Here is a 27,700-nt window from a genome sequence, read left to right on the forward strand (position 1 = left end):
CAGCTGGGCCAGTTGATCCTTAGGTAATTTACAGGAATTATGAATAAAATCCTCACGAAGTTTATTCCAGGTTTTACATCTCAAATCATTTGCTTTGGCCGGTAAAAGTGTAAAACTAACATTCTTATTGCAGATTTTGCAAGTTTATCAACAGGCCCAACGCAATTGAATCAGCTATAAAACAGGCAGGAAGAAGAGTCAGTGACCAAAAACAAATTGTTCAGGAATCAGGAAGCAAGATAATTCGATTTTATTTCGAATTGCTTTTATTGCGGTAAAAATGCAGAAAAAAGAAATAAAGATGTTTTAACCGAGGTTTTAACTAAAACATTTGAACATAAGATAACAAAAGAGAATATTTAAACAAACATTAAAGATAAGCAAGCACACAGATTTCGAAAAAATCTTTATTAATATCCAACACATATGATTTATCATGTCAAAAACCGTGTATATCTTAAAACTGTGTTTCCAGTTTTTGGCGATTTTCTCCAATTTTTGCTATAGGAATAATATTTTTTTTATTTTTGTTTATTAAAATATAAGTCTACCCCGCGCACCTTTGTACGATGAAAAAAAAATAGATTTTTCATCCCCTTGAAAAAGAGGTGGTTTTTTCAGAAATCGTGAGATCTCGGAAACGGTTCAACTTTACGGGTCCAAAGAAATTGTCTCTTTTTTTATCATAAAACAAGCTATCTTACTCCTAATTTCAAATCCCTATGACTTTTTTTCGTAAAAATAAGAATAAAATTCGAAAAAAAGGTTTTTCCGGTTTTTCTAGGAACATTGGAGGTTATGTGTAAATAGTGCAGATACAAAAGTCGGATCATTTTTTTATTACCTATAACTTTTATATTGAATATTTTCGCCTAAAATTAATAGTTTTGCCACAAATTGCAAAATATCAGTTTCCACCCCTTTCAACCCCCGTGATTTCACCCGCGGAAAAATTCAGCTGTTTTAGTTATTTTCTTTTAAACTTAACCAGTTTGGTAATTTCTGACAGGATAATTTCCAAAGCACACGTTTTGCTGTCTTGTTTCGTATCTAAAGGGGAGGTGTGGAGGGCATTATCAAAAAAAAACAAGCAGTAATTTCAATTTCTGTGAATGGCAATGGCAGCTAAAAATTGGAAACTAATTAAACTTCTCTAATATCGAACAGCACAGATGAGTATCAAAAGGGAGGAGGAAAGAGGAAACTGATTGTGGTAGTGAGGGATTTTTGAGTAACTTTTATTATCCGCATTAACAAAAAGTAATGGCACATTTTCAAACTAAAAAATGGCAATGCTACTGTGATCGAGTTTATTCAAAATTATACTCAAACGGTTTGACTGGTGCGCGTTCACGTACAAAACTAACCCAGAATCCCTCTTGGAAATCATCATCGCCTCTTTCAAGACACTGGCTTGGTTTTGTCTTTGGAAATACACAAACGGCGCCGGACTGTTGTAATTCCTTCTTCTGTGGGACACTTATATTAAAGGCGTCACTCCATTGTACTATTTTATCCAGGCAGGCACATTGCAAAGGATTATCGGTTACGATAAGTTTCGATAATTGGGGTCGTATTACGTCCAGCACTTCATCAGATATGTAGGTTATGTTATTATTGCGAATATCAACTTCCTTCAATTTCGTAGGGGCGTAGAAATTACAGTCAAAACTTTTTAATTTGTTTTCAGCCAAATTTAAATGCCACAAGTTTCTTAATCCTATAAAGGCGTCTTTGTGGATGAACTCTATTAAATTTCTATTTAAGTCTAGTGCCTCAATAGCTGGTAGATTGATAAAGGCACCTCGTTGAATCTTACGCAAGCGATTCTGTCCCAACATTATGAGGTGAACAGCTGGCGTTTTATAAAACCAAGATGAGTTGAAATTTTCCAATTTATTGTCGACAAGATACAGGGTAGTTAACTTTGGAAGATTATTAAAAGCACGGGGCGACATATCTGTGAAATTATTACCGACCAGGTGCACTCCCTCTAATGACGGCAAATCTTGAAATGAATTTTCACTAATCCAGAAGATTTTGTTGAACCAAAAAAATATCCAAGAAAGTCGGGGAAGATGCAAGAAGGCCCCTTCTCTTATAATCTCAATTCCGGCATCAAAGAAATCGATAGCAAACTTGCTTGAAATTCCCTGAACTGCACCGTAATTTAAATCTCGAATGTTTTGATCTTTTATATATATTCTGGAAATTTCACCTTTAAATCCAATGGTGTCCGGTGAAATACAACCACTGATGGTTTCATTTACACCATTTATCTCTATTGTATTGTTTTTAAAACTAGTCAGTGTACATTGCATCGAAATGTTTACCAATAACAGTATCACGCACGGTTTGAACATGGCGAAGCCGTTGGAAACCTAGCACTACGTATCTTTTTGACGATACGCCACTTTATTATAGATTTTATCATATTGGGGAAATTGTAAGGTTAAAGGGTATTCAATATCTCGCATTTCTATACGAAACTGAATTCAGATAACAAAAGGTTTTGGAACCTTTACCATATGCTTCATATTCCTTTATCGTGCCCCTTCCACGCATATCCTAATAGATGTTCATCAAAACTTTGTCCACTTCTCCTAACGCGACTTCGTGTCTTCCTCGCCCCTCCTTAACCGAACATCTTAATCTTCACGCTAGTTTTCACACCTCCACGCTTATTTTCTTTACGTCTCTATCATTCTCTTCTCTATCTCGCTCCTTGTTGGTATCCCTTTGTTCATTCTTTATTTTTCCTAACAGTGTCCTTAAAGTTGTTTAAGATATCTAAACCTTTACCTTTCTTGGTTTTCATCCCAATAACTGGATGGTCATTCCTAACACATCAAGTTTTCAGAGGTTTGGTATATCTTGTGGGTTGTTGTTAGTGTACAGGATCAAATTAACTCAGATGAGCAATGAATCACGCAGGCGGCCGAAGCAAGGGGCGGCTAGAAGTTATAAGGCTCAAAGGCTTTATTGTTATACAATTATACTATTGATTATACATGCTGGTATGAAATATATCACAATCGGGTGCAAAAACGCCTCTTTTCTTGTTAGATTACAGTTATTAAATACTGAATCACTGTCATCCATTCTTTGAATCGGTACGTTGCATAGAGCAGTTTCAGGGGTAGATTTTTTCACTACCAGATCCTGTCACGGTCGCCAAAAAATGAAGGAAACCAAATTTATTTTAGGTATCAATGAGGATGATATTATATTTTCAAAAAGTTGCAATAGTTAATTGGATTGATAGGTACTGAAGGTAGCGAAATCGATAACCTAAAGAAAAAAACTTTAATTACTTACCTCATACCTATCAATCCAATTAAGAAAAGTAATTACCTACTATGGAGACATACATCAATAAAATTGCAATAGTTATTTACATAAAAGTCAGGAAAATGGCACGTTACTGGCAAGGGAAATATTGAAGTACGAGGCCCTTTTAATTTCCAAGCCAATTAACACCTACTAAACACGATTTGAACATGGCGGTGCAGCTATAAATTTCGCAATGATGTAATTGAAAAATATTTTGTGATTATTATGGGATAAACCATGTTATATATGAATAACTTCTGGAAATTTGTTAAAAATACTTGCACATTTTTTACAAGTCTCTCAGAATATCCGCATTGAATAGTTCAAGGATCAAGAATCACTGTCATTCATCCATCCGTCCTTTGAATCGGTGCATTGCATAGAGCTTCAGTTTCAGGAGAGATATTTTTCACTATCAGGTCCTGTCACAGTCGCCAAAACAATCAACAAAGTTCTTTTAGCAATGTGCATGACAGATTATATTTTCAAAAAGTTACAATAAAGGTCAGGACAATGACTCGTTACTGGCGAGGAAATATTGGAAGTACGAGGCCCTTTTAACTTCCAAGTTAATTAATAACTACTAAACCGACTGTGGTAGAGCGTCGGGCTACATAGCCGGGAGGTCGCGTGTTCGAACCTGGGCTGAGGCAAGAATTTTTCATCTGTGGCATTTCCTTAGATCAGTTTCGAGCATTCGGCCGGCTACTCCGAATTAGATTTTCCTAATTCGCAAGGTAAATACCGGAGTAGTACAGAACAATTAAGACCTTCTACAGGGACACCTCTAAAAACCATTGTGCGGGTCACTCTGTAATTGGGCAAAAGCCTGTGGAGGGCCCAGAACGAGAGAGGGACAATAAATAAAATTAAAATAAAATAAATATAAATTTCGCAATGATCTAATTGAGAAATATTTTGTGATTATTATGGGATAAACCATGTTATATTTATATATGTATATTTTTAGTATATTGTATCGTAGTATGCGTATTTAAACGGTTAACTTGTTTTGCAATTGGAAGTTACGTAGGTTAAAGGGCAGGCGGACGGACTATATCTCGTGATTGTGTGAAACAAAGTCTCTATCACAATATTTGAGATAACTTCTGGAAGATTTTTAACAAAACTTGCACATTTTTTACAAACTTCTCAAAAATCCGCATTGAATAACTGCCAAAAATTACCTCAAAATTCTTAGTTCTTAGTCTTCCTTTTAACAAAATTTGTCGAGGTTCCTAACATTGAGTAGACTATTTATGTGTGATGTTTCCTGTCTGGTCAGGGACTTTTTCAAAGTTATATTGACATTTAAGATTGAAGACTAATTGTTAATTAACATTGTTGACTTGTTGTTGATGCTTGTCCACTTAACGAATTATGCTTTTAGAAGTAATTTTTGAAGTCAACAATCACAAGTCACTTGTCACACAGCAAGATGAAGTCCACACTTGTTTTCAATTATAATTAAAATACTTCAAAACTTACTTCCAAAGGATTAATTCACTTTAGCTCTACTTACCGCGATATCTCGTCTCAGACATCCGGAACACAATAATAAAACAATGCTCTACAGAAATTAAAAAACGCAGAAAGGACAATCTTCAATTCCACCACAGATTTATTCTTCAAATTCTACTATTCATATAATTTATTGGAAAATGTGCCCTCTAAACTTCGACACCCTGTAAATTTTCAATGATACGTAATACCATTGAATAAATGGTTTTTATTCAATGGTAATACTGAACCTGATCTGAACCTTGAAATCAAGAACTTTATCTATCTACAAAATTCGAAAAATGGTGAATACGTAAGTGCGGTCATTTTCTTTAACCACTACATTTTCGTTTTAAAATTTTTTCATTTGAAGTTTGAACCAATTTTCAACCGCTGCCGTACTAGTATTACTGTTTCCAAAAATAACCTCTTTAATCGAAGGTAGGTTACATCTTGTGATTTTGGAACGCCTAAATTTCATTGGTTCACTGGCTTTCAGGGCTGTATATCGAGCTTCAGAATTCTGTAACGTCAGCTTATTTTTGCCAAGCTTTACTTCATCTGCAACGTTGCAGAAGTAACTTAATACGACCGATTTCCAGCGTGTAATTCAGAACCAAAACCAGACAATGGGGCGTCGCAATTAATTGACGAATATAATAATAATGGTTTTTATTGATTAGGAAAAAAAAAAATAAAAATATGTTATTGGAACCAAATTTGGTCCACATATTCTTATACACAAAAGGGCAGAATCGCGCATGCGCAGGTGCACAGCAAATTTTTTAATGTTTCTTCCGCATAATTCAAAGGGAAAACTCACAAAAGATTTTAACGAAAATAAATGTTCTTGTTACAAAAATTAAAGAAAATAAATTTATAAGTCCGAACACCTTTTTGAAGTGTAAATCTTTGCCAGAACGCCCGTTCAAGAACTTCTCTAAGAAATGTAGGGGAAAAACGAATATAAATAGATACTGTTGAAAGCGCTATATGGCACTTAAAGGAAACCTGAAAGATCTTCAAATGCTTTCCAGAGTCTTATTTGTTTTTTTAATGATTTCAAGCCTTATGGTGGCTCTCCCATGGTGACATTCCAGGTTATTGTAATAACCGTGGTCCTTCTAAAGCTCTTCAGACACTTTTTTTTAGAACTGTCTAAGTTCGTCCAGCCCTGAAATTTATTAAACGAAATTAAGACTGTAGAAGTTTCTGAAACCGAGTAGCTCTAAAAATTTCGATTTTACCTACTGTTCATCATATCATATTGTAGCGAATATTCTAGAAATCCAAAGACATCGGGTCGCCACCATCAAATCTATCGAGATTAGTCACAGGCGAGGCGATAGATGTGACGCGTTCTTTCTGAGAAATGCGATATGCGGACTTCGCAGGTATTCGGAAATTCTCGGGGATCTCCGTGATCTTTCTAGAACTTTTTCGTTTGCTATAAGTATAGGCAAATTGACGTGTGTTTAATAATAAGTTCTAACATCAATGCCAAAGTGATTATTAGTGATGTTCACGCTCCTATGTGATAAAATTTACATGGTACCTGGTATATGGGTTCTTCTTCGTCCGAATAAGAAACCTTTTGCATTTGGCGTCAAGCAAGTAAACATGTAGACATACAAGTACTTTATTTTTGAAAATCTTAACTGGATTACAACGTTATAAAATCAATTAGGACTAAAAGCTAGTTTGAAAATCATCGTTGTCATTACATTTTTCAGTCGATCCGTTCCTATTAAGTAAATAATCTAAATCGTGAGAAATCTTATCGAGCATGCCGTCCAAGCTATCCGACGCATTCTCCGTTTCGTTCGTCACCTTTTCCACGCCCTCCGGCTGTTGACGATCTGATGACTTGAGGATGCTCTTCTCGTTTTTGCTCGGCTGCAAATCGGGAAAGCTGGGACTGACCTCGCATCGCGAGTTAACGGCGATGTTGCAAAGGATGATTGGGTTGTCTTCCGGCGTTTTGCTTTGGTCGTGCATTATCGGCGCGACCAGGTCGAGCTCGACGTGTACTCGTGTCGCAACGACGTCCGGCGAGTACATGAATTCTTGCACGGGCTTGTAAATGTTGGGGGTGTCGCCGTCGTTCTTTCCGTAATTCGCCGTGTTTTGCAGATCGGAGAGCATAATAATTGACTTGGAGCTTCCCATTTGGCGATTACTTCCCTTGCTTTTGCTCGAAGGATAATCGCAATCTTGTTTCGCTGAAAAGTTCGCATTAATTGAGAGTTGAGGTGTAAAATCGCCTACAGCTGGAGGATGTGCTTCCTGAAGTGGACGCCGAGGGTTGCGTTGCTCTCGCTCTACACCTTTCCAAGAAGTCGCCGAACAGCTCAACCTCCGACTTGGCAATGTAGCAGGTGAAAAATATCGTTACCAGCAGAACGTTGCTTAGAGCGAACGCGTAGTTCCAGTACGACGATTCCTTCATATTTACGTACATTATACTGGAGCAGACCATTACAACTGTTGCCCAAAATATGCAGAACGATCTTCGAAGTAGGCGCTTGCTAAAAGTGGAGTTAGAGAAAACTATCGGCAATGGTAAATCAGTACCGTTCGATCACGAGAACTGAAGGTTTGTCGCCACACTGCGTCAATTTCTCCATGACCACCAAGTACATGACGTTGTAAAGGACTATTATGATCAGAAATGCAGTTACAAAAATGTTGAACGAAACCGACCCGTTGATCAGCCACCAAGACAACTGTCGCCTCCCAATTGTTCTGTGCGTCAGATGGCTTGCAAAAACCGTGATAACTGGCACGCCTGTGCTGATGGCCACAATCGTCTTGCTCAAATTTTGGGTTTTAGACAGTCGCACCAAATCGGCGAATACAATCAGGCATTTACTAATGTGAGAAGACAACGCAATCAACAGGAAGATTTCCAAAGATGTGTTTATGTAAGGGAAGAATTCCTGAAACACACGCACGGTCAGTTTGCGCTGCGCAAGTGGGCAACTTACGTTGGGCACGTCCGTAGAGAGTGCCGTTACGAACATAGCCATCGACGCACTGAGTACGCAGCAGTACTGCACCTTTAAAAACGCCAGCGACGATTTAATCAGTGTCCAATGCGCCATCAACATGCATGCAGTTAGCCCTGAAAAAAGCAAGCAGAGACAGCAGGAGACCAAGACAAGAACTTGGTAAGTCTCGAGCTCGTCCACGTTAACCTGAGTTAATGGCATAGTGGTAACCAGCACGGTGTAAGTACCAGGTCGCGAGCAAACGCACTTGGTAACGGTCGCGTTGATAATAATCGTATGGCACTCGTTTAAATTCCAGTCGTAGCCGTAGGTGGCGTAGGAGGCCACCGAACAGTTAATACGCCACCTGGTGATATTCGTATTAACAACGTAGTGGTCGAATTGCATCGCGAAGGAGAATTTCCCCAAATTGACCAAGCGATTATTTTGCACCACGGAAACTGTGGCAATGTTGGATATTATCTCGTACTCCATCTCGGCGGCGTCCCTAAAACCGTTAACATTATCACCAGCCATTCGGCGCTTTCCGTCCACCTTAGTCGAATCGCAGATCTTCTCGGGAGAAAATCGGAGAGGTTCTTGTAAACGATGCAGGCAAGCACGACGGAAGTATTTCCGTGAATGCTCTCTCCACTGTAAATCACCTCAAGTTCGTACTTGAACCACGAAGGGTATCTGCGCGGAAACGGGGAAATTGATATTTACGATGGCTGTGGACATACATACCTCTGCCGTTCCAAAGGGATTTTGCCCACGAAGTTGGGGTTGGTTTCGCCTAACAGGTTAACCACCAGTGAATTGTAAACTTGATGGTAGTGGCCTGAGCTGGTTACTAACGCCGAAAATCGAAGTTCGTTTTGTATGGTTTCCTGTAAATAAATGACCTGCTCTTGGTCAATGAGCGAATTGGAGTGCTTGAGTATTCCGTCAACGATTGAGAAGAATGTGCTCGTCATGTTGCGGATTTGAGCAAAATCGTTTGACATGTTCACGAAGGTGATCACTTCACCGGCGAGTGACAGTATACGCACACCTTCCCCTGGGAGCAAACTCGGCTGTTTGTGGACGTAGTCGTTGTAACTGCCAAGAGTTTTCAAACTGCTCCCTTCGCCGTATCCCGCCATAAAACTCTGCAACTATCTCCACGTTTACAGTTGACACGAAACAAACGCACCTACCTCAGTGTTCGCCTTGAGCAGAGCGTCGGCGGTACACAAGGAAAAGTCGGGTAATTGCCACAGGGACTTTTCGGCGTCGTGCAGAACGCACCAACGTTTCACGCTTCCCGTAAATCCCTTGGGACACTCTTGGATGTTCTGGGTGCCGGGAGCCGTTTCCGGCCACAGTATGTTCATGGACTTCTCTCCTCGGCACGTGTGAATTAAAGTTCGATCTACTACGTCAATTCGTATGCTTACTTCCGTTGAGGTCACTTCGTCTTGGACTAGGCAGGAGTATACGGTAGTTTTCTAGAATAATGTTGTCAACTAGAATGTCTTTTTTTGAAAACTTTTGGTTGTAATTCGAAGGAGCTGAACTGAATAATTTATTGAGTACATTTTTTAACGGTGCGGACGTAATCCCGCCCCCCCGCCCCACGAACTAAAAAACAGTTACAAATACCGATTTGAACTTGAGAGGGAGAAAATATTGAAGTTCTTCCAAGATGGTGTGCTGTTTTGAATGGGGCCATTTTGAAGGTCATTTTATTCGCAGTTGGCCTCTTGCAAGGGTCAGGAATAGGATGAATCTCCATTGCAATTGTTTATTTATTTATTATTATTAGAATTATTATAACGCAAAAGCAAATCAGTAATGTAGGTAGAATAAAAGTAGTATTTTATACCTTACCCCCCCCCCCTCCTACGATTTTAAATCGATAGCTGTTTTCAATTTATGGGGGGAGAGGGGGGTTTAATTACGTCCTCACTCTACATATCGCTAAGAAAGGGGACAAATGGAGATCGTAAGCAATCAAAAATTTGGAAAAAATGCTTTATGTACCTATGTTTCGTTTCGTTAACATAGCTTCAATTGCTTTCCAAAGTAAATAACATGAAAGTTACTCAAAAATGTGCCATTTGGGCGTTTAGAGCTCAAGCGTGTGGGTGAATTTTCATTATTTTGATTTTTGAAATTATGGGTTTTGGTCCATACAATTGATCGGGTGATTTATTCGCGCAATTCGATTCGTCGGTTTAATTAAACAAAATTGGTGGATTTATTTACGGTATTTAATTTAATTAGCGTTTTTTTGACAGATTTTGCTTTTAATCGGTGGAAATAATTCGCGAACACGCGCTGTGATCGATAATTAATTGAAAATGGAATAAATACATTATTATTATTATTTTGGCATCATGTTTCGCGGATTTGATGTAATTAATTAATTTAATTAATTCTTTGAAATTAGATTTTGATTTTGATCAATTAGTTAACTCTGGTACGCGATTTGATTAAAAATCTGGGATCAGGGTAAATTTCTTACTGCTACTATTGCAATTTATAAGATAAGTGCGAGCAAAGCGAAAGCAAAGCGTTAAACAAAAAAGATGAGAGAAATGCCATACTGCAAACTCGGCTATTAAAAAATGACAAATTACACATTTCTAATTTTACAAAAAGGAAAAATCAAAGCGTTCAAGCAAATAAAAAAAGCGTCTGTATCCTAGTTTTTGTTGAAATCCTAATTTTTAACGCATTTTTTAAGAATAAAAGAAAATGTGCTATTGTTTGCGTTTTGTCCGTCCTTTTTTGTTTTGATTGAACGCTTTGCTTTTTCTTTGAATTGGAATTAAGGAAAATCAGATTCCGAGTGCAAAAGTGCATCTTAATAGATTTGTCATTAGACAAAATATTGTCGACACAAATCCAGATCCTCTAGAGATCTTGCAATTGTTATCGTAAGGTCGGATTTCTGAAAAAAGTATTGAAAAGCCTCTCTTTGGTCTCTGCAAGCAAATTTACATGCCCGTGGAAAAAATCAAAATTGTTACTTAGAATTTTATAATCTCTCCTCGTATGCACGCGGCTTCTGCGATAAAGAAAAATCTAAATTGTAACTTAAAATTTCTAAATTTGAGAGATTCTGTGGCCTCGATCAACTTCCGAAAATTCCAAAAAAATTATTACACAAATTTGGATGAAAAAAGATAGCTTACAAAGCCTATTTGCCCCGCACGCAAGTGGGCGACTGTTAATATAATAAATGTTAAAATTACTTAGAGTTTTTTTCTTAATATTCTAAATACTCTGAACGTAAAAGGTTTGTTCTTTAACAAAATTACAAAAACCTCGCAATCACCAATAGCTTTGATAATCACAGTTTCGAAAGAACGCGTTAAAAACGTCCCCACTTGTAAACAAACAGAAAATGCAATTGTTCAAAACACTTCTTGTCGTAAAGTTGACCAACTTATCTAAATTGCACAATTTCAAAGCAATAAAATTTAAACAATAATTAAAACGAAAACTACGAACTTACAAGCAATTCTAAAAGGAAAAACAAACACTGAAATACAAATACAAACGAAACGTACTTATTTCATGAATTATCCTACAGAGTTACTTAATAAATTGAAATATTCTCACACACAGGATATCCCGTCATTATTTTTGGTGTTTGGTTCGAAATAACATCTAAACGACAATTTTGTCTTCGATTGAAATCTATTCTTTTCAAGTATTCAACGAGGGTGTGAGCAACCGTCTACATTCGGTACGAGTGACGGTGTGACCCTCATAGCCCATGAAGTTTGCATCACCCTTTCAAATGTCAATTTGTTTAAATTTTTTATTTTGTTACAAAAATCGAAATCCCATCAAAAATACTAATGAGCAGATAAGAAAGAAGGGTGTGCTATGAACCCGTTACACCTGGCGTGTGGTAACTTAAAGACAATTTCCTGTTTCAGTTTTCGTAAAGTTTCGTTTTTGATCGATCCAACGTGACTTTTTCCGCATTTAAAATGAATACGGATGGTCGGCAACATAATGTAGCGAGTATCCCCGACATCGGGGCGCCAGCAGTCGCCATCAAGGCGTCATAAAAAATTAGTCACCGGCCATAGGGAACGAAAGCGAATGTGATGCATTCTTTCCGAGAAATGCGATATGCCGACTTCGCGAATTCTTTGAAATTCAAAATTTTACTTAGCGCAACCGTCTAAGTCGATTTACGACCCTGGATCGACTCTCATAATATCTATAAAAAAGACTAGCAGGAGAATTCTTAATTTGGATTGGTACTCAAATTCTCAAAACGTCACCTTTAATTTCCAAAAACTATACCTCAATGCGCGACACTTGCAGTATACTCCCACCGGGAAAAAGTATCTCGTATTTCTCCATCTCTGTCTTAATGGGCAGAAGCAGCTTATTCTTCGTCCAGCTATACGTGTATTTGTGGTCGGAATTTTTATTAGCCATACAAATACACTTTATAGTGAAATTTTCGCCCTTCTGCACCGTTAGAGTCGTCGGTTCTATTTTCACAACGGGCGGTTTCGTGATTTCAACGTTGCGGGACAAGCACTGCTTGATACCTCCGTCCTCCGCTTCGCAGACGAAGAGTCCTTCGTCCCGGTGGGTTACCCTTTCGATGCCCAAAAGTGACGTGTACCTGTTTTGTTGCGGGCTTTGAATCAAGCGCGACCACTTGTTACTGAAACATACAGTTAAAAGGCGACTCTTAAGACCGCGACACTTACTTGGTCGCGAATGTTGTGTTGATAACGAACCCATCCTTGTACCAGCGAAAAATCATGCTTGAAGACCCGTGAGCGACGCAGGATAAGACGAAGTGGCCATTTTCACGGATAGGTCCCACTTGGTTAATGGTAAGGTTCTGAAACGTTCCAATGTTTATGATGCCCTGAGCTGTATTCGTAATTTGGGAGAACTCGGTAGGCCTAGACCTACTGCGTTCTCCGATACTGAGCTTTCCCACTGCCAATTTCTACCCGTGTAGGGGCGGGAAAGAATACCCCTATTGCAGAGGCACTGCATGTCGTAAGAGGCGACTAATCAACGGGTATCCAACTGTACCCAGTGATTACTAGGAAACCATCCCTAAGTCAAAAGAAACTCATCCTCCGTTGCTTATGACCTTCTGATTACCACAGCTGGACACACGAAAAAAGTCTGTTCTTCTCTTATGTTTCGTCAGTAGTTAAGACATAAACGGTAGTTGGGAATTCCCCGTCCATTGACTAACCTATCAGGTAAAACGCCAAATTACAAACGATACCTTAATAAACTGAAGAGAGTCATTTCGCAGTCCAATGCTGGTGTCGATCAGTGTCAAGTTTCCAATGCGTCCAGCGTATGTCCATTTATGTATCAAACTCTCCAACTTCTTTCTGTCGCGTTTTAAGCCGTTGAAGTACACCGTTGCTTCGCTTCCCCAATCGTAGTAGCTTTAAATAGATTCGAGTATACAAAGTGATCAAATGAGCTCCCTATAGATATACACAGTACATCAAAGTCCGCCATTTTTAATCTTTCTTATTTGCTTATGACGCCACTAATATTGAAAAAGACACGAAAATTGTGTCACTCTAAAAGCGATCCAGTTTTCAATTTTTCTTGGAGGGAGCGACCATTTGTAACCTAAAGAATAACATCGATTCCAACGATATTAAGTTACTTTGAAGTTAGATTTGAAGATAGAAGCCACGAAAAAGGTTCGAAAGCCGGTGGGAGAAGTCGCGAAGGCACTACTACGAGAGCAAGTCACAACTGTATTACTGTAAAAGCGATCCAGTTTTCAATTTTCCTTGGAGGAAGCCTTTTTTCAAGGAGAACGTACCATTTGTAACTTGAAGACAACACCGATTGCAGCGATATAATATGTAAGGTATTTTAAAGAAAAGATGTGAAAGAACGAAGTGTGAAAGGGGGAGGAGGCGAGGGAAATTGGAGAAAAATATTTCGAAGAAGGAGGCGTGAAGGTATTACAAAAACCCATAAAGGAGATTGGAACGAGACGTGAAGCAGATTTAAAAATAGATAACTGAAAATACAAGCAGAGGCGTGAACAATGCGTATAAGGAAAGAAAGAAAGTAAAGAAAAAAGCGCTACGAAAGGTGCTATAAAATCGAGATGCGATAGTTGTGACAGATGGCGCGAAAAGGATACGGAAGAGGTGTGGAGAAGTGAAGGAATCATATTACCTGAAAAAAGAGGTATCTGGGAAGTGTAAGGTAGTTTGAAGGCTGTCAAGGAAAGGTCGTGGAGGAAGGAAGCGTGAACAAAGGAGACTGGAAGAAAGATAAGGAGCAAGGGTAATTGAATTGTTCTACAGACACGCGGGATGGGTGGCAAGAAAATTTTTTGGCGTAAATACCCTGGAGGAAATATTGTGAGGAGCGAATTTCCCAGGGGATATAGGTTTTATTTGGAGGAATATTTCCCGTAAACTTACAAAAGATGGAGCAAATAGGGGTGAACTTTTCAGGACTTTTTTACCTAGAGCGTATATTCAGGAAGCCACATTCTTTAGCGGAGCTTTTGTGTGCATTTTTCTGGCGCAAGTTCTTATCGAGGGGAAGGGGGATATCTCGGAGCTGGTTTTTTTTTGGGAGAAGACTCGCGTATTTTGATTGCGAACTTTTTCGCACTAAACGTGACGGACTTTAAAACATGTACGTTGGATATCTAGGGACTTTATGAATCGTGCTCCCTAGTGGCTCAAGCGCCACTTCTCTAAATTCCCCACGAATACTCACTTCAAATGGCTTACTCTAACGTTTTCGGCAATTGCACTCAACTTCGAGGCTAAAATCTAAAAAAAAGGTTGCGCACGCTCCCAAAACTTCATTAACAAACCTGATTTTGTAGAACCGCTTGAAGGGTTTCCTTCCTCAAATTGGGACCGTGCATTAAACGAAGTGTAGTCGATAAATCAGGACCATCTGCAACTGAATGGTGACGTCCCGTGGAACCGGCCGAGGAGGACTTACCGCCTGGTGTTGCCCTTGCATCCTTGAAACACTTGCAACTGTGTACGTTGCAGTTGTGCACATTCTGGCGGGACAGCCTTTGGCATCGATCGCCGATGTAATCGTCGCCACATTCGCACCTAACGGCGCTGGTACCAATATGCCTAAAAATCGACATTTAATTGTTTGTCGAAATGACTTAACAGCCCACCTGCATTTCCCTCCATTTTTACAGTATGGACTGCCGTCGTAGGTACACAAAGAGTTGTAACCGTCAGAACACGTGGGTCCAGTGTAACCAGGAAAACACTGGCAGTAGAAATTCCTGGAACGGATCCAGATTAAGCTGTACCACAAGTTACAATGGGCTTACGTGAGGTTGTCATAGCAGATCCCAGTAAACCCGCAATCGCTCATCGTGCAAGAGTCGCTGCGAACAGGCTCAGTGGTGATCTCGTACGTGAGGTTAAAGCCAAAAACGTCCAAAAAATTATCCAAAATTCTCAAGTGAGTGTTCTCGATCGAGCCGAGTTGAAACGTGACCACCATGACGTTCTGGCGCGTTTTAACCCATCGCACTTTTGAGATATTGTTATCGAAAACGGCGTGGATTTGCTTTCCCAAAATATTGTAGCGCCTATCGTACGTTTCGTACTCCTCAAAGCTTAATCCTTCCAGGACGAACAGCTGGGTTAAGTACACGACTATGGAGGTATTCGGGGTGCTGATTTCGCTCGCGTCTATTACCCACTTGCAGAGGATCGGCACGGAAAATTCGTTGGGAAAATTTGGCGTGTGTATTATTCCCGTTTTGGCAGTGAGAGTTTCTCCACACTCGCATTTCGTTCCGCTTAGTTGGACGAGGATGAGGAGCAAATTCGTTATTTCGAGAATTCGCATCGCTGCAAAGAAAATTTGGTTAGGGTGGCATGTCAATTATCTCGCGTTTATTTCTTTTCGTGTCACATTTTCGGAAATCGATAAACGGGAACTGTTTTAATAATTCACGGCGGCCGCCTTTTTGCAAATTTAATCAATTAAAGACGTTTGTGACAATCGTAATTTGGGAAATGCACCAATAATATGCACGTAAACAAATATTGAGCTTACAATTTTTGGCTCCCTCTTAAATCAAGCGATTCTTTGTGGCACACTTTTGAACGTAAAAAGACGTACGAGCAAATGATCTAACTACCCGATTGTTTTACGTAAAAAAAAATGTCGTGAAATGCTTGCTGTCTGCGTAAACCGACAACGATCCGGTGCGCACTATCCAGGGATGTATTACAGCATCCTGGAGGACTTCGAATGGCATGCGCTGCGTTTGGGCAATTAGGGACAAGCGTTACTGTTTTATTTTAATTGTCTACTGCGAATCTGGTTGCACGGAAAATGTCAAGGAAGTTTTGAATAAAAGGTTTGGTTTTTGCCGAATATTAATACGCCCAGATTATGAACGAGAACAAACTAAACAAGTAAAATTTTGTGAAGATAAAGCGCATTTTTTTAAACCGAAATAACTTTTATTTTGACCTCACCAATGGATATATCCCTTGCAGACGTCTCAATCGCCCTTTGTGAGTACCCTCTTCCGACCATCGTTCTTGAGGTATAAGGGAATATACCTCATCACGATAAGAGTTCGAGGAGGAGGGCTATGGTTGGTAGAAAGTAAATCCTTTCGTTGAGACCTTTCATTAGAGTACTAGGATAAAACTAGTTCTACTCCCCTCCCTCCCACCCCCTCCGCCCCGTACTTTGATAAGAGGACAGAAAGAAGGGCAGTAGTTGGTAGAAAACGGTTCCTTTCGTTGAGACCCTTAAGTAGAATACAATGAGAGATACAATTAATTTTCACCCCCCTCCCCCTCAGGCCCCGTTGCTCATTGATCTCGAAAAAGAGCCGCACGGGAAAGTTATAGTTTGTCCAAACCAATTTATTTCGATGAGACCTTTCATTAGAATACCATGAAGGGTAGAACATATGTTAACCCCCCCCCCCCCCCCCAAATTTTCTAAAGTTTAACTTGGCACCACTAAAGGCATGCGTATGCAAAATCTGAGACCAATTGGTTGTCGTATGTAAACGCTATGCACGTTTTACTTTCAAAAACAGCATCTCAGGAAATAATTCGTGGGAGGGTCCCCCTTTTAGACAGCGAAATTTGATGGCCGTCTAGCTACCTACTGCAAAAAATTCCAGGAGTGTAGGACCATCCCCCTAGAAGTAGTTCAAAACGGCAGAAGTGGGTCCGGACGGACGGACGGACAAAACGCAAACAATAGCAAATTTTTTTTAATTCTTAAAAATGCGCTAAAAAGTATAAATTTTGCACAACTCTGCAGATAAAGCGCATTTTTTTATATCGAAATAGTTTACTTTGTTGGTAGATGACCGTTTTCGAGATATTCGCTCTTAAAGTTTTGACATCACCACGGATATATTTCTTCCAGACGTTCCAATCGTTCTTTGTGAGTACCCTCTTCCGACAATCCGTTGGAGATATAAGGGAATATATCCGATCACGATAAGGGGTCGAGGAGGAGGAGGACTATGGTTGGTTGACATTAATTATTTCCATTGAGACCTTTAATTGTAATACCATGAAAGATAAAATTAATTTGTACCCCCCCACCCCCCACCATACCTACCATGAAGGATAACACGTGGGTTTACACCTCCCCCCCTCCTTTTTTTTAAAAGTTACTTGGTACCACTAAAAAAGTATAACTAACAAATGCCAACAAACGAGCCACAAACGATTTGCAATAAAAATATTTTGAAAATTCCAAAAGTGGGGGGCGAATTATACCCCCAAATGTTGCAATTTGATTAATTAATATAACTACCAAACACAAAAAAACGATTGCAATGAAAATATTTTGAAAATTCAGTACTGATATTAATATTATTTATACTTTACACCTCGCTTTAGACTCAACTGGATCTTTTCATAACAAGTGCTTTCATCACATCTACTCACTTTATGGTAATTAATGATAGAATATTGCTATATGTTCAATTATATTAACCTTAAGGCAATTTTCTTCCGCCAAGTACTCGAAACAATAAAATTTAAGAGCTCTCAAGAGTAATTTCAAATAATACACGTTGAGTACATAATACACCAACAAGATTTTTCATCTTCTCTGAAAAACATCCAGTTTCCAATATTTTACGAAATGATGCATGGAACGAAAACGGTTGTGACGTATTCTTTCTGGAAAATATGAGGTGTTTTTCGAGATAATGTTCCGTGATTTTTTTAGAAACGTTTCGGTTGCTATATAAGCAAATTGAATTGTGTTTAATGTAGGTTTCAACATCAATTCCGAAGTGATAAGTAAAAAAATTCACACTCGTGTGTGATAAATCATGTTATAAATTTGTGTACAAGTGACTGATAAATACTAATTAACTATTTTAAATCATTCTATTATAAATTCATTAATAATCAATTGTAAGGAAATACAATATGAATAAATTGTGACAATTTTTCAAAAACGACAAACTTGTCTCGTTTGGAAACCGGAGCGTGAAGAAAAAAACGCTTGTTCATGATGTGCAACCACTTATGGGTCAGGGGAGCGCATATGCGAATACACCTTGACTATTTCGAAGTTAACGCATGACTTTTTTGAGGAGTTGATTGCAAAAAAAATAGTTTAATTAGATAAAGAGTGTATCCATACAATTTCGTTAAATTTTGACCATATTTGTAATCCGAATGAAAAAACAAATATTGGATTCGTTACTTTGATGTTGACACCCAAACTCTGTTGAGATCATAATTCCTTTTCTCACGATCGCTTACGGTTTTTTTGGGAACATTTTCAAAATCCTACCTAAAGTCGCAGGTTCCATTTTTCTATGTGAACTGATCCACATTTATTTCAAATGTGCTCTAGTTTTTTTAATTACGCTAAATTCCGCCATCTTGGATTTTATTCGCGGAATTTAATTCGTGGGGTCAATCAAGATCAACTAAATTGACTTCAGAGATTTGTTGCTATTTGTGTTTTAATCGGAAGATTATTTTGATTTCATATCACGTTAGATATAGAGCTACAGGCTACACTTTCTTATTTCTTATGGGCGCCATATTGGATTTTTACGGAATAACATAGAGAGCAAAAAAAGTAAAACAATGACATTTACAAGATAAAACTTCAAAATCAATTTTAGTCACAAAAAGAGACAACCATGGCCCATTTAACCTACACACTGTATCTCTCGCCGTTACGGAGATCCCAATGGTGAGCCTCGAATTTGGGCCACCCTGTACAACATATATGGCACATAGATTGTAAAGCGAAAAGTTTTGTGTTAACAGAGTTCCACCCCTGGAACAGGTAGCAATGATGGGTCTTCGTTCAGGATTTCCCAGCCTATAGTTGAGATTCGAGAACATTCCCGACATCAGGTATTACTCTCGCCAGGAAAGATTGCCGGTCACAGCACATCTTGTGTCGATCTACAATCTATGTTTTTCTTAAAATGCGAGCGACTTCCGGAATAGAATCGTACCAATGTTGAACGAAAAGTCTTTTTGTTCAACATTGACACGATACTATCCCTGAAGTCGCTCACATCTTTAGAAAAACATAGATTGTAGATCGGGATCAAGTGTTCTGTGATCGGCAATCTTTCCTGGCGAGAAGTTTACGTAACTAATGTGGTTGTAGTCTCCTCCTTCGCCTTACGAACCTTTTTATGGTTTGAGTTCCACCAAGGTGTTCTCTTCGTTCCTCGAAAGGTCCGCAGTTTAAGCTGTCCTCAAATGTCGCTGTTATGGCCTCGTTTACTAATGTAGCCCCCTCCTCCACCTGCCCTGCTTTCCGACAGGTCAAAGGGAGTCCATCCAACCGCTCTGACAGTTTAGCCACGTAGCAATCGCAGTCAGTGGGGATTCCGAAACCTACAGGGCCCACAGTGGTATGACAGGGTGTAGCTGGAAAATAATGTTCCTGTGGTCTGAAAGCAACGGCTCAACCCCCGCGCGCTTCGGAGTTTTGCCGTTGGAGTGCCCGATAGGATACTCATTCACATCAATTGCGGCGAGACCTCCCTGCGGAAGAACGTCCTCAATATACTCGTCCAGGATGTCGCCTCTGGAAGGTAGTGGCCGCCCGTGCCATCTGGGAGTCACCTTGGTTACTTTAGAGACGTGCTCCGGAACTGTCAGAGTCGCATCATCCCAGGGCCCAAGAAGAGGGACCGTCCTCTCCAACCAGTACAAGGTCTACTGGTCCTCGCATTCGGCCACAATGGCACACTGGGGATTGCAGCGGAACCCTGTCAGCCGAGGAAATCCCCCCCCCCCCACTCCTTGGAGTCGGAAAAATCGCTTAGAAATCGTTACTCGTGGGTTTTCGAGGGCTCAGAGTCCGTATCAGCGCTAGAACTGATGAGGATGAGGAACCAGCGTTGGTTGAGGATGATCATGGTCGACGGTGCGGGGGGGGGGGGGGTAGAGGAGTGAGAAACTGACATTACAGGGAATTGTTCGTGAAATCGTTACTTTGGGATTTTCGCGGTCACAGAGTCCAGATCTACTCTTGGAGAATTTTCTAAATTCGATATGAACTGACTGCAAAAATTGACAACTCTCGGGCAAAATCGTTCTAGGAGTAGTCTTCCGCAAGTTGTATTAGTCCAGTACCCCTAAAAGTCGCGGCCCGAAGACGACGCAAAGAGCCCTAGTGAAAAAAGGCAAGACTGATGTAGTAAATAATCTTGGATGCCAAGAAATCTGATGCAATCGTTACCATACGAACCCTAGACCACGGCCTGACATGCCCAGTGGAAGTAAAGGCACTGTGTCCATAACGCACATTGAAAATTAAAGATCACACAAATTCCGATAATTTTTTTTCGTATGCAAGGAAGAAACCGCAGGAAGCAACGTGCCTCAATTTTATCTTCCTTGTAGCGGCACAGTTATTCCAAACTGACTCGTTGAATAACAAGCAAATTTAAATGGTATCGGTACTTCTCAAGAATACATTTTGCATCCTAATTATCAACTGAAGTGAATGCAGTATTGATGACAATTCGCCAATTGAAAAGTAAACTTTGACCGCGACTTGTACATATTCCCACAGAACCGCAGAACTACCGCAGCTAATCAAAACCTAAATTCAAAATTTGGAAACTTTGTGAAATGTAAGCAGTCGCGGACAATGAGAATCCGTTATTAATACTTATTTCTGCACACATCCTGGTAGTGTTGGTGTGGATGTTCTCCTTTCTAGACATTTACTCGCAAGTATGTCGCTCGTTTACATATCGGCGTTTATTGCACTCGTCGCGCTTGTCGGTGGGTGAAGTTTGTCTTTTTTGTTTTTTTTTTATTTTTTTTCCATTAGATGCGCAACTTTTAAATCTGAGCAGTACGCATCCGATTCGCGAGGCGTTATTTTTGAATAACGCCAGCGCGTTCAACAACACAAGGGATAAGTGCGTGTGGAGACCTGCAACCCAAAATTCTGCCGCTTGTCCAGATCAGGATATCAATTTTATTTTGTACGCCGAATCGAATAGGGAATTGGTCGACCTTAGGGAGACGGATTGGTTAAGGCAAAGCTCTTGGAACTCGACCAAGGAGAATGTAATAATTATTCACGGGTATGCTGGGGGTGACGATACCTTGCCGATTGCGGTGCTGAGAGATGGTGAGTTGAAAGCCATGGTGCCATTTTGAAAGTTTGCGTTTCAGCGTATATCAATAATGGTAATTATAACGTGTGGATGTTGGACTGGGGGCCGTTGTGTCAACCCCCTTGCTACGCTGCGGCTGTGCACAACATGAGAGCTGTGGCGAAGTGCGCCGGGGAGTTTTTGACTTTGATGAGAAGCAGCGGGATGTCTCCCAGTCGCACTGTCTGCGTTGGGCACTCGCTTGGTGAGCACTTTTTTTGGCATATTCCCATTCGCGTACGATCCACTTTAGGTGCACATATATGCGGATTGATCTCACACCACGTCCTCTTCCGTCTACATCGAATAATCGGTCTGGATCCGGCCCGTCCTCTTGTCCCCGTCCAGGCCAGGTTATCACCGGGAGACGCCGCCGCCGTTCACGCGCTGCACACCAACGCCGGCCACTACGGTGAAATGGGCAGATCTGGGCATGTCGACTTTTGCATTAACGGAGGCAAAACTCAACCCTACTGCCAAGCGACTGAAAGTTAACTATTTCGACTAGAGTGGAAGCGCACCATTTATTAAATGTTGTTTGCAGACGAATCCCTCTGTAGTCACGTCTGGGCAATATGCTACATGGCCGAGAGTTTGCACGGCGAATTAACTAGGAAAGCGGAACCTTGCTCTAGGCGTTGCCCCAGTGGTTCTCGTCCAGGACATCGCATTGGCATCCCGATACCAATGGGCCAATCCACTCCATTAACGTAAGTACGCCAACTGCGAAAACTCTGCGTTCATTTCTGTATTTAAAGAACATCGGGTTCTTATTGCGTGCACGACGAACGGCCGCCATATTGTCCATCACATCCTGGAGCCCCCGGTGACAAACGGTGCTGCATCACGTAAACTTTGAGTTTATTAAACTTGACTCATGAATTACTCTTTTATTATAAAAAGTACTGTTTACCTCTATCGGATCCTGCATCCTCTCCAACTAGCAGGGACTTCCCTATACCATTTTTTATTCAATGCCTATACACAGCATTTTCTAACTTAATGTTGGAAGGCGCTATTATAGCCAGTTTCTCCGTCCATTCTGCGCCGGAACTACCTACTCCTACAGTTTTCAATGTACATACTAAGTTCGTTCTTTTTGAACTCGGTAGCTTATAGCTTTTACTCCTGAGCCAAGAAAAATCTTGTGGATTAATGTGCGCAACTTTGTTTTTTATTAACATATTTTTTTGAAATTTTAACCAGAGATGCTTCTAGTAAAGGCAAACATGTCGCATTATAGTAAAAATGATATGTGCGCGTGCGCAGACTGCGTAATTGCAATCGTCGTATTTATGGAGAGTTCGCGCTACAAAACTAGTGATCAATTCGTAAAATTCGGCTTAAAGCATATTCTTCTCGGAAATCCGCGCATCGTAATATATTTTTCTCGAGTATTCGCACCCTTCATTTCGAGCCAGCGGGTAAATGGCAGTACTCGGCAGCGATTGGCCACGAAATCGCGGACTGGTATTAGGGTCGAAATGCAGTAAACATTCAAAAACCGATCTGAATCAGTAGAACATTCTTTAAAACACTTCACTGCATATTCAAGAAATGATAAAATTAAATATGTCAATTATAAGAGAAAGAGAAGCAATCAAAAAGATTCACAATTGCTAAATTTTAATTAATCATAATTAAGTCTGTGTTCAGACGACGCTCTCAACGGAGGTATTTACGCACCCATTTCGAGGCAATTAGACCACTAAGTTTTACGACGAATTAAAAAAATGTGCTATTGTTTGCGCGTTGTCCGTCCGTCTGTTCGTGCGTCCTCGCCGCTTATGTGGTTTTGAACTAATTTTAAGGGAATGGCCTTACAGTTCTGGAATTTTTTGTAATACGTAGCATACCTTCAAGGTGTGCCAGACGGTTATCAAGTTTCGCTGGGGGGGGGGGGGGCTCCCCCATAAACTCTTTCCTGAGATAGGTACTGTTTTTGAAAGTAAAACGTACATAATATACAAGAACCAAGTTTTGAGACTTTGCATACCATTCCAACTAAAATTTTGAAAATGGGGGGGGGGGGGGGATCTGGAGGGTGAACCCACGTTCAACCCTTCATTGTATTCTAATAAAAGGTCTCACCAAAATGTATTGGTTTTCATCACTGGCCCATTTCCTCAATCTTGTACCTACTTTGTTTTGTTATTGCTGGAGCAGCATGATTCAATAGCTATTGCATCTTTACAGTATAGTGTACTTAACCCCCAGGTTCTACGCTAACTTCACACTACAAGAACTGGGAATAATAATTTGAAATCGAAAAAACATCTAAGGCAGGGCCTACGTTAGTTGTAAACAACTTTATGACCTGAAGTACAGTAAGGAGTCGAAGAGTAAAATATAATTTTGGTTGAAGCATAAAATGCTTTTAACTGGTAGAGAGTGGGGAGGGGGGATGCGGCGATTTCGAATGGACCCTAGGCGCAAAATATGTAGATCCGGCCCTGCGTACGATACAAAACTTGATTTTATAACAGAATCATGGTAAAAAGCTTCTGACAAGTCAAAAATAGCAAGCTTAGGTTCTGCCATTGCGGTCGTTTCCATAGAAACAGCATTATCATATGTTCTAAACGTCATTATCGTGTGACATTTGAAATAAGAATGACAGATGTCATTAGAATGCACAATCTTCGCTTGCATGTTAACTACTTTATCTACCTTCACGGTTAAAGAACGACTTTACTCATTCAAACCTATTAAAATTTTATTTTAATATATTGCTATAATATAAAAATATTAATTTAGATAAATCGCTACATTTATATTAAAAAGTACATAGCGTTCTTATACTGATTTTAATTTATTAAGAAAGGATCACTTCACATGCTTACTAAAAGGGAACATATATACACTGTATCTAAGATAAGGATATCATTCATGGGGATCTCCGAAACCATAGAAGATACGACGACGGTCAATTTATAGAAAAAAAAAAGCGCAATGAAAGTGTTATTCCATTGTTTTAAAGAAATCTCGAAAATTCCGATTGCTTCCGAAGATATGCCATAAAAACCGAAATTTGTCGATTTCGTGTCTATTTTTTTTCTGATCTTATTTGAATAGATACAAAAATTTTAAAAAAAACACTTTCTCATTGTCACATTGATTTCTACAAGAAAACCTTGAGAGATTTTCAATATAACGTTTCGTTTCGGAGAAATCACCATCAACCTTATTTTTTTATATGGCCCAAAAACAAAGTACCTGCACACTGTTTTGAGTAGCATTTTTTTATTACGAATGGAACGATATACGCCACAAAAAAACGGATAAATTTACAATTTTCCAGGAAATTTGTCCGATAGTTATTCTCACACGATTAGCAGCGGTGTGCGCGGGTGCACCACCCTGTTGAAAACTGACAGTTTCCACATTTTGTTGTGCCGTATGTATTCGATGTATTCATAATAAAAAATGCTACCCAAAACAGAGTATATATGCGCATGCTCAAAGCCACCGCATACTCTCTGTAGCCGCTCATGTATTTGATACCTCTTACCCTTCTCCGATCTCTAGAGGGGGGGGGGGACTATTTGCATCCGCACTGTATGTGGCAAGACCTACAAAATCTCTTCTCTTGCTAAGGCATTGTTCCATTTAAAATAAGCAAATTAGCTTCAACTTCAAATATAATTGTAAGTGCTACAAACTTCAAAATATTTAAATAAATGAATTCCTCGGCAAGTCTCCAATTTTTCTTTTTTTTATTTTCTCTTTCTCTTTTCAATTAATTCTCGGAAAACGGTCATGTTAAAAGGTGAGGAGACGAAATTATAAAATACAATCTGACTGGAGAAATGCAAAATATTTATTTGTAACGTAGATTATAACGACGTATACAAGCATACCAATGTAAATTAAAGACGATCTTTTTCCACCAAAATTATAAAGTACCATCATGTTTGTGAAAAATGAAAACTTCAGTACAAAGACTCGGTTGCATTGGTTGGGCGGGGTTTTTTAATCTTGTCTAGATTTTTAACGACGATATCGTGCAAGGAGCAATACCGATTGCGAATCTCCGCCATAACCAGCCAGAGACTGAGATATTCCTTTTCGTCCATCTCCTCGACGGCCCGCCGATAATCTGCTATGTGTGGATACTTTGCCACTTTCGATATAAGCTTACCTACAAACGTGAAATATTTACGACGTGAAATGCACGCTGGCTTACCAACCTCTAGATATAAAATATCGCGAAATTTGATCATAGAATGCAGCCGCCTCGGACTCTACAGACTGTACTTCTGCGAGGGTGTCCTCTTGAATTGAGACCCCAAAGTTGTTGCCGTCTTCGATTTTCGGTATCATAAACGAAATCCACATTTTCAACTACAAGTCAAAACGTATAAACAATTCTGTCAGCGAAGGAGCGTTACCAAATTTGAATCTTCCACCAACTTTCTAATGTGGGGTTTGACAATCTCCACTAGTTCCATTAAGTTCTTATTGGTAGGCACCGAGCCGCACGGAAGCACCATAACTTTAGTGCCATCTTGTGTGATACTATTGTCTAACTTGATCTTCTTGGCAGGTGGCAAGTCTGAATGATTAAATACGATGGGATCGGGTATTGGAATGTTCAAGTCTTGGTGGATCTCCGAAAATTCTCTGTTGCGAAATTTGGGTGTCTCCAATAGGTCGTTTAGTTTAACTATCGTTTCCGGAAAGCCCTTCAGAAGTAGTTCCTCCGCTTTCGTTTTAAGAGACTCTTTATACTCCTGCACCTAAAAGCCGATACAGTGTGAATATTACGAGGAACCCAAGCACCTTAACCACAGGAGATCTCTCCTGCAAATTAACGTGCACGATATCCATAATAAGAGCGATATTATCCATAACGTAAATGAAAAAGAATTTAAAATAAATGACGGTGTGTAAATAAAAGCACAGCAACCTAACCAATTCGCGTGATAATAACACAAACGTCGTACCTTTTTACTGGTCGTATCAGCCATCGTCGGGTAAAGTGAAATGACTTTTCGGTCGTTGTTAAATTCACACTTGAGTGGAAAAGGCGACTATTACGAAAATAAAAAATAAAATAACCTGTGGGCAAATTTTATTCGCAAGAGCACGTTAAATTGTCATGGAAAATGAATCGAATCGAGCGGAAAAAACCCTGATCGTTTCTTCGAAATTCGATAAACGTTTCGTCGAATTCTACAGTGTGCTTCATCTACTAACGGGACAAATCTCTTTCCCATCTGTAACTGCAACGGCAAAATGAAACAAAAGAAAAAAGTAGTAATAGTAAACCGGATAGACGCCATCTTAATCGTTAAATGAATATCAAACAAGGGTAGTAATTATAATTCGATTGTATCGAAAATCAGTATGTAATCAAACGTTATATCAAGGAGTTGACGAAAATTTAAAAAAATTTACCTTTGAACTTCGGGTCGCAACCTTGTGAGCTCAAAAGAGCGCATCATGCCAATCTGTAACAGACAACAACACAAAACAAACAAAAAGGGTGGTAAATAGCGCGGCACATAAAATATAGCGTAAGCAATGCTAACGTCTGACACTCGACTCAACCGTAATTAATACTCAATACGAATCGGATCATTCGAATGACTTGACACTAACAAAAGCAAAATGTTGACTCGACCACGTATTGCTGTTACAATTCTGGTATAAAAGCATAAACCTGACGTTAAATTCAAGAGAATTAACTACTTTACGATACATTAAATTTCTATTCAACAGCAATGCACTAATTAATTCAAAATGTAAATCAGGATATGCTTCTCTTTTGATATATAAGCAAAATGAATTGTGTTTAATAGAAGTTCCAATATCGATGCCGAAGTGATAATATAGTGAAATTCGCACTCGTGTTGCAAACTTACGTTATAATTTTGAGTGCACGTAATGATAAATAATAATTCCCTGTTATAAATCAATATATTTAAGGATCGATGTAAATTCGTTAATAATTCAATTGTTCATAACTAAATAACGTAACTAAATACGTAACCACGTTAGATTATTCACCCTAGAGTGAGTTCATGAGCTGATTTTAAAATAGGTACTCTTTAATTTTTTAGAAACTATCCATCGGCTACAAAGTTACACCGACTATTTTTTTGTCATACGTAACATGGTCACGAACGGGATTGCGTTAATTGAACGCTATCCATCTTACATATACTTTAATAACCAGTAACCATGCGCATGATAACTCTTTTCAACGCTA

At 39.5% G+C, this 27,700-nt stretch overlaps 4 protein-coding genes across 5 annotated transcripts; 1 reads left to right on the forward strand and 3 right to left on the reverse strand.

Annotated features, from left to right (window-relative positions):
- Nucleotides 1-1,222: 1,222 nt before the first annotated feature.
- LOC116163645 (leucine-rich repeat-containing G-protein coupled receptor 6-like) lies at nucleotides 1,223-2,398 on the reverse strand. Its single transcript, XM_031477679.1, has one exon. It carries the CDS (start codon nucleotides 2,361-2,363, stop codon nucleotides 1,311-1,313), a length of 1,053 nt encoding a protein of 350 aa, XP_031333539.1. The 5' UTR covers nucleotides 2,364-2,398; the 3' UTR covers nucleotides 1,223-1,310.
- A 4,058-nt stretch (nucleotides 2,399-6,456) lies between these two features.
- LOC116164641 lies at nucleotides 6,457-16,172 on the reverse strand. Its single transcript, XM_031478841.1, has 16 exons — nucleotides 15,897-16,172; nucleotides 15,160-15,688; nucleotides 14,998-15,111; nucleotides 14,808-14,950; nucleotides 14,674-14,759; nucleotides 14,574-14,629; nucleotides 13,093-13,261; nucleotides 12,554-12,690; nucleotides 12,135-12,507; nucleotides 9,023-9,313; nucleotides 8,571-8,980; nucleotides 8,379-8,519; nucleotides 7,821-8,331; nucleotides 7,408-7,772; nucleotides 7,102-7,361; nucleotides 6,457-7,055 (listed from the first exon to the last, which is right to left on the reverse strand). The coding sequence occupies exons 2-16, from the start codon at nucleotides 15,684-15,686 to the stop codon at nucleotides 6,523-6,525; spliced, it is 4,116 nt and encodes a 1,371-aa protein (XP_031334701.1). The 5' UTR covers nucleotides 15,687-15,688; nucleotides 15,897-16,172; the 3' UTR covers nucleotides 6,457-6,522.
- Nucleotides 16,173-20,416: 4,244 nt separating this feature from the next.
- LOC116164684 (phospholipase A1 member A-like) lies at nucleotides 20,417-22,361 on the forward strand. Its single transcript, XM_031478885.1, has 6 exons — nucleotides 20,417-21,106; nucleotides 21,156-21,461; nucleotides 21,506-21,691; nucleotides 21,740-21,976; nucleotides 22,031-22,196; nucleotides 22,245-22,361. Exons 1-6 carry the CDS (start codon nucleotides 21,058-21,060, stop codon nucleotides 22,336-22,338), a joined length of 1,038 nt encoding a protein of 345 aa, XP_031334745.1. The 5' UTR covers nucleotides 20,417-21,057; the 3' UTR covers nucleotides 22,339-22,361.
- A 2,923-nt stretch (nucleotides 22,362-25,284) lies between these two features.
- On the reverse strand, nucleotides 25,285-26,627 carry LOC116163451 (proteasome activator complex subunit 3). Of its 2 annotated transcripts, none has more exons than XM_031477371.1 (4): nucleotides 26,433-26,627; nucleotides 25,878-26,225; nucleotides 25,677-25,830; nucleotides 25,285-25,627 (listed from the first exon to the last, which is right to left on the reverse strand). In XM_031477371.1, exons 1-4 carry the CDS (start codon nucleotides 26,454-26,456, stop codon nucleotides 25,419-25,421), a joined length of 735 nt encoding a protein of 244 aa, XP_031333231.1. In that variant the 5' UTR covers nucleotides 26,457-26,627; the 3' UTR covers nucleotides 25,285-25,418. The 2 variants fall into 2 exon arrangements, with proteins under 2 accessions (XP_031333231.1, XP_031333230.1); XM_031477370.1 differs by lacking the exon at nucleotides 26,433-26,627 and adding an exon at nucleotides 26,269-26,396.
- Nucleotides 26,628-27,700: the final 1,073 nt, after the last annotated feature.

This window comes from Photinus pyralis, unplaced genomic scaffold (assembly GCF_008802855.1).
Source record: "Photinus pyralis isolate 1611_PpyrPB1 unplaced genomic scaffold, Ppyr1.3 Ppyr1.4_LG2, whole genome shotgun sequence".
In the NCBI taxonomy this organism is placed as follows: Eukaryota; Metazoa; Arthropoda; class Insecta; order Coleoptera; family Lampyridae; genus Photinus; species Photinus pyralis.

What these genes read in the sequence shown, in the direction of transcription:
- LOC116163645 (XM_031477679.1), bottom strand. Translation starts at nt 2,363, where the DNA reads ATGTTCAAACCGTGCGTGATACTGTTATTGGTAAACATTTCGATGCAA.
- LOC116164641 (XM_031478841.1), bottom strand. Translation starts at nt 15,686, where the DNA reads ATGCGAATTCTCGAAATAACGAATTTGCTCCTCATCCTCGTCCAACTA. An exon ending in TGCAAGGGCAACACCAGGCG is followed by an intron (nt 14,760 to 14,807) that starts GTAAGTCCTCCT and finishes ATTCAGTTGCAG; the next exon opens with ATGGTCCTGATTTATCGACT. An exon ending in AGATCTGCGATTCGACTAAG is followed by an intron (nt 8,332 to 8,378) that starts GTGGACGGAAAG and finishes TAACGGTTTTAG; the next exon opens with GGACGCCGCCGAGATGGAGT.
- LOC116164684 (XM_031478885.1), top strand. Translation starts at nt 21,058, where the DNA reads ATGTCGCTCGTTTACATATCGGCGTTTATTGCACTCGTCGCGCTTGTC. An exon ending in TGCACTCGTCGCGCTTGTCG is followed by an intron (nt 21,107 to 21,155) that starts GTGGGTGAAGTT and finishes TTTTTCCATTAG; the next exon opens with ATGCGCAACTTTTAAATCTG. An exon ending in CTACTGCCAAGCGACTGAAA is followed by an intron (nt 21,977 to 22,030) that starts GTTAACTATTTC and finishes TGTTGTTTGCAG; the next exon opens with ACGAATCCCTCTGTAGTCAC.
- LOC116163451 (XM_031477370.1), bottom strand. Translation starts at nt 26,337, where the DNA reads ATGGATAATATCGCTCTTATTATGGATATCGTGCACGTTAATTTGCAG. An exon ending in AGAGATCTCCTGTGGTTAAG is followed by an intron (nt 26,226 to 26,268) that starts GTGCTTGGGTTC and finishes ATCGGCTTTTAG; the next exon opens with GTGCAGGAGTATAAAGAGTC. An exon ending in TGGTGGAAGATTCAAATTTG is followed by an intron (nt 25,831 to 25,877) that starts GTAACGCTCCTT and finishes TTTGACTTGTAG; the next exon opens with TTGAAAATGTGGATTTCGTT.